Source organism: Oncorhynchus nerka, linkage group LG13 (genome assembly GCF_034236695.1).
Source record: "Oncorhynchus nerka isolate Pitt River linkage group LG13, Oner_Uvic_2.0, whole genome shotgun sequence".
Taxonomy (NCBI): domain Eukaryota; kingdom Metazoa; phylum Chordata; class Actinopteri; order Salmoniformes; family Salmonidae; genus Oncorhynchus; species Oncorhynchus nerka.
In genome coordinates, this window is record NC_088408.1 from 65,688,172 (window position 1) to 65,697,049 (window position 8,878).

The 8,878-nt window shown below is 41.5% G+C and overlaps 1 protein-coding gene across 1 annotated transcript; it reads left to right on the forward strand.

Moving 5' to 3' along the window:
• Nucleotides 1–7,639, forward strand: slc25a25a (solute carrier family 25 member 25a). The gene is made up of 10 exons (XM_029677754.2): nucleotides 1–277; nucleotides 2,232–2,358; nucleotides 2,477–2,564; nucleotides 2,704–2,818; nucleotides 4,154–4,312; nucleotides 5,018–5,170; nucleotides 5,352–5,459; nucleotides 5,640–5,807; nucleotides 5,911–6,061; nucleotides 6,207–7,639. The coding sequence occupies exons 1-10, from the start codon at nucleotides 119–121 to the stop codon at nucleotides 6,389–6,391; spliced, it is 1,413 nt and encodes a 470-aa protein (XP_029533614.2). The 5' UTR covers nucleotides 1–118; the 3' UTR covers nucleotides 6,392–7,639.
• The last annotated feature ends 1,239 nt before the right edge of the window (nucleotides 7,640–8,878 follow it).

The window sequence follows — 8,878 nt, forward strand, 5'->3', positions numbered from 1 at the left end:
AACACTAGGCACTTCTTTACCGGCGTTTTAGTAGTAACACGCCTAGGGAATTTATCAATCTTTGGTGTACTTTTTATTTATTTATTTATTGTGGAGTGGCTTTATCTTAAATTTAAACATGCTTGGCCTGTGCCTTTATGTGCCTGTTCCGAATTCGGATCCTATTGAATTCGAGTATTATGAGTCCAATGGACTACCATCGGAGCTGAAATCGCTCTTCAAATTGAGTGTGTTTCTACCGTCCCAAGAATGTTCAATTTATCGGAAATGGCGAAAGGTAAGACTTGCATTCTATTCTTTTACATATGTATTTATATGCTTCTGCAAACTTCACAGCAAGTTTTACATTTTGATTTCATTTGTGTTTTTCCTAAACTATACGTTTTTTAACAATGCTGTCGTACTTTCCTGTAAATGCAACCCCCCCCTGTAGTCTGTCAAAATCTCACCTACTGCATAGTGTTGCATGTAATCCACCACATCAGACCATAATGTTTAAAGGTTTCAGCAGGAATTGAATGCAACAATGATTCAGACCCATGGAATTCAAGATAGAACGCATAATTTCATATACCATTATGTAGACAGGCTCAAGGAGTTCCCCCGAGGGATAAATGTGGCCCCAGATATTGATTAATATATTTGAAAAATGAATTTGCATTTGCTTCATCAATGTTAGAATTCTTTGACTTTGTTTTATAATTCATAAACTGTAATCTGACACTGAAGGCATAGACAATTTTGTTATTGTTCTCTACATTGATTGTGCATTGGGCTTTGGCCGGCAACCGCTTCTAGTTTAAGTTTAAATGTGCCTCTTATTAGTCTAATTGCATATCAGTGACCCTAAGCACTAAACCAGCAGATTCAGGGTTGTCAATTAGGCACATTAAGAAATCACTGAAACATGATGGAATTGTTAAATTACAGTTTTTATTTTATTTTACCTTTAACTAGGCAAGTCAGTTAAGAACAAATTCTTATTTTCAATGACGGCCTAGGAACAGTGGGTTAACTGCCTTGTTCAGCGCTCTAACCACTCGACTACCTGCCGCCCCATGCATGCAAGACTAGTTAATTGACCCTCAAGACTGCGTGCCCTACAGAGGCAAGACATGATGTTCTTGGCCGAGGTTGGCATCGTGATTCGAGCCCTCGTGTCTTCAGGCATAGGTATTAGTGTCGTGGACATGTATCTATATCCTTAATGACAAGTTGACCTGCCAACTTGTGCTAAGCCCGTCGACCTACCTGGTCTAAAATAGACTGAGGCATCAGCAGTTGAGTTGCTGGCCTGGTGTTATTTGCTCTACTGTCTTGAACTACAGGTATCTACCAAAATAAAGGAAACCCCAACATAGTATCTTAACAGGGCGTTGGGCCACCACAAGCCGCTAGAACAGCTTCAATGCGCCTTGGCATAGAGTAACAGACACTTGTAGAATCTATTGGAGAGTTGTTGATGGCGGTGAAAAACGCTGTCTCAGGCACCTCTCCAGAATCTCCCATAAATGTTCAATTGGGTTGAGATCTGGTGACTGACACACACATCCTTTAACCCCCCTACGCTCCTTTGAGACTGCTCTTTCAAAGTCACTGAGATCTTAGCCATGGTGGCCAAAATAATGGGCAACTGAGTATAGTTATACACAACATCCCATCATGATTTGGGTCAACTGATTCATTAACTCAGGAACTACACCTGTGTAGAAGCTCCTGCTTTCAATATGCTTTGTGTCCCTCATTTACTCAAATGTTCCCTTTATTTTGGCAGTTACGTGTGACACCGCTCCCATTGGGAGAATTCTTTCTGTCCATGTTACAGGCCTAATGTCACATTTTGAAAGTGAATACACGCTGTTCTCTCTCACATACAATGGCATTTAAACATGGGACAAATTAGTTTTAAATGAAGGACGGGTTAGCCTAGGTTTGAGTCAATGGCTTTCAACATAGGGCCTTGGTGTTCTTTGCCTCGATCAGAGACATTGTTGAAGTGCTTTGTCTTGGCTGGATATTGAGGTAATGAGAAATGCACTGTTTGACATTATTCACACAACAGTCACCTTACCCTCCTGTCAGGTGCTTACATGCATTCAAATAGTATTGTCCCCCTCCAGATAAGCTCCAGTCTTGGGTTTACTTTTGTCGTTTTATTTTCTATATTCCTCCATGGTGTCTGTTATAAGAAAGCAATTTTGTTAATCATTTAGTTTTTTTTGCCCCTGCAGAAAGCGGTGAAAAGTGCAGACAATGACCTGGATGGGCAGATGGTCTTTGAGGAGTTTGTTCACTATTTGCAAGATCAGGAGAAAGATCTGAAACTCGTCTTCAAGAACCTGGACAGAAGGAGAGCTGGTATGCTCTTATGCACAAATCCAAACTTAGTTTCAGAACATGCCTAAGCTACCATGAAATACACATTTTGTTTGGATTCAGGTGGAATTGTGATGAATTGTCTTCCATTGTGATTCAGATAAAATGGATTCTAAGGAGATCATGCAGTCTCTCCAGGACCTTGGTGTTCACATATCCCAGCAGCATGCGGAGAAAGTCCTACAGAGGTAAGGTATTAGGATGAAACGGTGTTTCCTTATGATTTTGGTCAATGTTGTCAGTATAGCTATTATTACCAGTTTGATTCATATTCTCAAGAGTTTATGGTTTTGTTTTAATCTGTTTTTTTTTTTGTTTTTTTAATAGCATGGATAAGAATGGAACAATGACCATTGACTGGAATGAGTGGAGCAACTACCCTCTGCTACAGCCCAAAGAGAACAACATCCCTGAGATCACCCTCTACTGGAAACACTCCACGGTGAGGGAGGATGTAAAATAGCTATCCACAAAGCAGAGAATTGAATTATATTTAACATGAATTTGAGTACACTCTGTATCCACCGACAATAGCCTTTTAAAGTTCAATATTGTGAATGGTGATGTTAATCCTATTGTATAGATCAACACCGAATGGATGTGTCACCAATTAATATTATTTGTTACTAATTGGTGGACAGGAAAGCTCTTAATACAAGATTATGCTAAAAAAAAATACGGGTTGAAATAATTACCCCTTTATATAAAATGTCAATACACGTTTAATTATCCCTTATGTAAGATCATCACGTTTGTAAAGAGGTAGGAGGAGAATAAAATGATCCCCTGCCTTCTTAGAACCACCTTCATGGGACAGTGTGATCTTGGGCAGCGTGTGGGTGGGGTATTGAAATACTGTACACCTTAATGAGCAAGGCGGCTTCTAAATCTTAGCCTGCTTACCTCTCCAATGTGCCAAAAGCTACAGAACAGCCTTTATAGGTTGAGCTGGGGCTAAAAATATTCAGACATACTCCCCTGGAGATGAGATGACCACCTAACACAAAAGCCAGGCAAAATGTCAAGCAGCATTTACTCTTGAGTCTCTTTGGCCAGACTAACATGTGGCAGTAGTATTAATTACACTTGCATAACAGGCAAGAACTTAGAAAATTGGCAGCACCTATCATTAAATAGCTTTCAGTTAGTGATTTGGTGCTGGCATGGTAAAGAGGTATAAAGCCTGTATTCTGGTATGGATTTTGCAAAGGCACCTCTCTTGGGACTTAAACTATGTCTGGGGAGGCTCCCTGGCTGACCTAGATGGTCATTGTGCAACAAACAGTCTTACAAGGAGGGAACATTCCCCTCAGTCTTCACCCTCATAATATCAGGACTGCACGTCAAGTCCGAACCACGGCATTAAAGCAGAAGCACCCTTATGTGTTAACTGGTTTAATGTCTGATTACACAGCATTGTCCCAAAAATAACAGAACAGGAAACGTGTAGAATCCAACTTGCTTCCTAACTCGGAACATTAAGTCAACTGACCTAAAGCCTCATAACCTGTGACCTTTGCTCTAAAGGGATGAGGGCAGAGTCTTCTCTGACGCACATTTAGCTGTCAATACTGCTTGCCCCTAGTCACCTCTAGGTGAATGGTTTGTGTAAACATGAGGCCTTAGAAATCCCACACACTGAAAATGTCAGCTCACCCCTTATAGCTTGACTAAGCTTCTTGTTGCAGCTGCTCTTGGAGAACTAATGTATTTTGGGACAAAATAAATGGGCTAGTAGTGGATAATTATACTAATGTTCAATCTGTCTGCTCTCTAGCTGTTTGACGTAGGCGACAATCTGATGGTGCCTGATGACTTCACGACAGAGGAGAAACTGACAGGCATGTGGTGGAGGCATCTGGTAGCAGGCGGAGGTGCAGGAGCAGTGTCCCGAACATTCACCGCCCCCTTAGACCGACTCAAAGTACTCATGCAGGTAAGAAGCCCTTGATCTACTGTCTTCGATACCACCACAGCCCTGTATTCCCAACAACACTTGAAGTCCTAAGAATGGTACACCTACCTGTTCATTGTTGAGTGAAAGTGGGCATCTTGCATAACTTGTAGGCAAATAACAGAACTGTTGCAAGAGCGATTACCTAAGAGTCATACATGGGTTAATGAGTATGTAAATGTGCCAAAACATGGGGTCAAGGGTCCTAGTGGCTGTTTGTTCCCCCCTGGCTCATCCAGCTGACCAATTACTGTGTCTGAGAGCCAGCACACCTTCTCTGTTGAGATGTGATTGGCTGCAGCGGCAGATAAGTCAGGAGTAAGTAGATAGGATTTTACGTGATAGCAAAGTGTGGACTCACGATTGACGTCAGTGGGTCTGTTTGAACAAGTCATCTGTGGGTTGGTGCAACTGACCCCAGTACACTTTGACTTGTTCCACATTGTACTCACATTCTCAGAGCGAATGCCTCATTACTTAAATAACTGAATAAATGTTTTGAGAAGGGCCCGATTCAGAGTTATAATAAGCTTGCACAACGTAAACGTTCGTCTAAATCATAAATTGACGTCAATTGGAGACTTGGCTGAACATTAAGCACACAGATCAAGTCGGAATACGGCCCCAATGATCTAATTGGTCATTTGACTTCTGTATGATAAACATTTTATATTCTTGATTTGTCAGGTCCATGGTTCCCGTAGCAACAACATGTGCATCATGAGTGGGCTCACCCAGATGATCAAAGAAGGTGGGATGAGGTCGCTGTGGAGAGGGAATGGAATCAACATTATCAAAATCGCCCCTGAATCCGCCATCAAGTTCATGGCCTATGAGCAGGTACTACATGCAATGCAACACTTACTCCTGTATCATTTTACTTAATTTAGGGAAAGTCTGGACTCGTATACCGTTTATTATAACTCCATCTAAATTCTGTATGTGACGACCAAGTTTATGTTCTAACGGTGTCTATCTTATCTCATCCCCTCACTTTTCTTTCAAACGGACACTGATGTAGATCAAGCGTTTGATTGGCAGTGATAAGGAGACACTTGGCATCCTGGAGCGTTTTGTAGCTGGCTCGATGGCTGGAGTCATCGCTCAGAGCACCATCTACCCCATGGAGGTGAGCAGCCGTCAGTCATCGCCCTCTGTCATTACAGATAGGGACGATTACACCTGTGATTTTTATCAGGATGAGGATAAACACTTGTGATTTGAAAGTTTGTAATGCCAATGTTTTCGTTCCGATTACATGCCACATGCCACCTGCTAGGTTCTCAGTTTTTTTTTTCCTGCTCACCAGGTTCTGAAAACACGGCTTGCCCTGCGAAAGACTGGTCAGTACTCTGGCATCTCTGACTGTGCAAAGAGCATCTTCAGGAGAGAGGGACTACGTGCCTTTTACAAGGGCTTTATCCCCAACATGATGGGCATCATCCCCTACGCTGGAATGGACCTGGCTGTGTATGAGGTAAGAGACCCAGAGAAGGCTTTTACAAATCTCTAGTTACATGTTTTCACTGCATTGGAGGCTCCATTTGAAATAGTCTATGAATATGTTCCTTTTTCCACAGACATTGAAGAACTCTTGGTTAGAGAAGTATGGTGCCAACAGTACTGACCCGGGAGTGTTAGTTCTGCTTGGATGTGGCACAGTATCCAGCACCTGTGGTCAGCTGGCCAGCTACCCCCTGGCCCTTGTCAGGACCCGCATGCAGGCACAAGGTGAGCGCTTCAACAATGCACACCTAATTTACACTGCTTATTGGAATATATAATATTTTCCTCATTTTATTTAGATGAGGTTATAAATGACTACAGGTTTTTCTGTTCTTTGGCTCTAATGCTGACTGTGATTTATCTCCTATAGCCATGCTGGAGGGCAGCCCACAGATGACAATGTCAGGGCTCTTCAAACAAATCATCCAGACAGAGGGGGCCACTGGTCTCTACAGGGGCCTGGCCCCTAACTTCCTGAAGGTCATTCCAGCTGTCAGCATCAGCTATGTGGTGTACGAGAACCTGAAAATGTCGCTGGGAGTTAAGTCGAGATGAGGTGACACCCAACATCTGAATGGATCTTCAACCGCTCCGTTGAGGCTAAGAAATCTGTGACTCTTGCTACTTGAGGTTTATGGAGCCATCTCATTCTGTGAATGCCAGAAGATGGAGAACAAGGGACAACAGAATGAAATGGTATCAACTCTGTGAGCTGAAACAGGGAGAAGGGGGAGCTTCTCTCAATATTGCTATTGCTGCTATTATTTAGTTGTTTATTTAGATGCTCAATTGTTGAGTTAGGACCAGAATTCTATAATGAATGTTGGTTGAATATCTACCCAACTGAGTGAGGAACACCATAATTGGGGACCAATTCTTGTTTTTGTTGCCAGTTTGTGGTATAGTGCCTCTAAAATTGTCCTGTTTCTATGGCTTCACTCAGTAAATCAGGTTATGCAACAGTTCAAACTGCACCAGTCCCCTTAAGTAGAAACCACTTCAGTTATGCCCAGTCTAACATGATGTATTCAGACAGTTTCCTTAGCATTAACAGGTTTTGTGAGTAGTTATTGGTTCTTTCCCCACACCTGCTTTTGTCTTTGCCTGATATAAACATTTATATTAATTAGTGTTCCCTTCCCTGTATGTAGGCAATAGGACAAAAGCACATGTGGTGAATATTTTCCCTTCTCAATCCTTACAGATTACTAATTTATTCACACTGCCGTTTCTGACTGAATTGATGCTGTATTTCTGATTGAGTGAAGTATTGATGTCCATATCGATCTAATATTTATTCAGTTTTTTTTTTTGTCTGATGTTGACAGTGACATCATTACGTTTTTGTTCAGAACACTGCAGTAACTGGCTTTATGCTCATAAGTTTGACTTGTTTTGGAAAACTAACTGAAGAGCCATATTTACCATTCTGTATTAAGTGGGTATGTTTGCAAAATAAGTTCACATGAGCTTTAAATTATTGAGTTAATTTTGCCTATTTGTCCTCTATATATATTTTAATAGTTTGTTAGTTTACATTGGTGCCTTTTGTTATCGAAATTAATTGCTTCTTTTGGTTGTCGGGTCACTTAATCAATGTCTTTGTACCTAAAACAAAAACTTGATTTTAGAGCTTTGTGTAGATGAACACTAATGCACTTTAATATTGGAGACACATTTGAAGGTTTTGCATTAACTTTAGATACAAAGTTGGAAACCACTTCAACTTTGGTTAAATCATTTTTTTAATAGACCATTTGGTACAATGTTCTTTGAGCAAATAAATTAAAAGGATATGTAATATTCACGTCTTTGGCGTATTTCTTGACTCCTTGAGTGTGTCCCTTTACTTGGATGTGGATGTTAAAAAGGGTATTTCAAAGATTCATTTTTTATTAACCTTGAGTTTATTTGTGTGAAACTAGCATTGTATTGGCCTATAGTTATTGCTTTATCAAGAAGAGGGTGCCATTGAAAGGAATAATTACCGAGGTAGCTGAAAATAGACCAACTGAAGGGGAAGATTCCTGGTGTTTGGTACTGTGGCGAAACAAGGTTCTGAGTTTTGATGAGGCTTTGCCTGACTAAAGTGAGGATATTTCCGTTATCCCATAAGAGCTTGAGCCGACTCCATTATTTTACAGGTGTTGAGCTTATGGGCATGTGAAAGGGTTGGTAGCGTGTGCATATGAACTGTTTCGCATTCTTTCCTGCGTGCAGAATTTTCAGCTCTTTGTAGCATGAGTGAGTGGGGGAAATATAATATACGGTTCATTACTTGTATGTGGTGACAGTATGATTATTTAGGGACCCTGTTATGGTAGTAACTTTCCCATGCCAATGAACGTGAGTGCGACGCTACTTTTCACCAAACGGTGGCAACAGAGCTATTTATGAGGACGTTTTTTTATATACTTTTCTGTGTCGATTCTTGGTCTTGTTAGAGACTGGTGCAAACCACAAATGGCTCATCCAAGGCATTGTATTGTTTGATTGCCATGCTTGAACTGGTCTTGGAGCAGAGGCAACAGCAACCTATGATAACTGTTTCCAGAGGAGGCCCAGGAGAAGGGCGAACCCATCTTTGCAAAGAAGTGTGTGGGGATGCAAATCACAGCACAATAGATCATTGTTATTCACACCACCTCTGCTTCGAAAAACATTATAGTGGGGAGAACAGTAGTGACATTGTGGAGCAATGGCTGGGTTCCTGTCAATCCCTCACTGGTAGTGCAGATAGCTTGACCATTGACTGACTTCAAACCGCACAGAGTGACAAGTGAGTTAGGGCAAGGTGACATTGACATTGAGTCCACTCAGGTGTCACAATTGTGTAAGGCCAAGCTAGTTCATCTTTTAGTCCGCTACGAGTCTACCTTCTACCGGCACAAACTAGATTGCGGGATGGCTACTGGTTATGTCCATCGCATCAGCCTCAGTGGCACCAAGCCTTTTAGCCTAAGTGTAGGCTCTCCCCTAACCATTATGACAAGCTCAGGCAGGCCTTGGATGACATGGAAGAGCGAGAGATAATCAGGAAAT

Bases quoted from the DNA above. Each gene is read 5' to 3' on its own strand.
- slc25a25a (XM_029677754.2), top strand. From the start codon at position 119: ATGCTTGGCCTGTGCCTTTATGTGCCTGTTCCGAATTCGGATCCTATT. The intron at 278-2,231 runs GTAAGACTTGCA...TTGCCCCTGCAG, and splicing joins TTTATCGGAAATGGCGAAAG to AAAGCGGTGAAAAGTGCAGA. The intron at 6,062-6,206 runs GTGAGCGCTTCA...TATCTCCTATAG, and splicing joins GACCCGCATGCAGGCACAAG to CCATGCTGGAGGGCAGCCCA.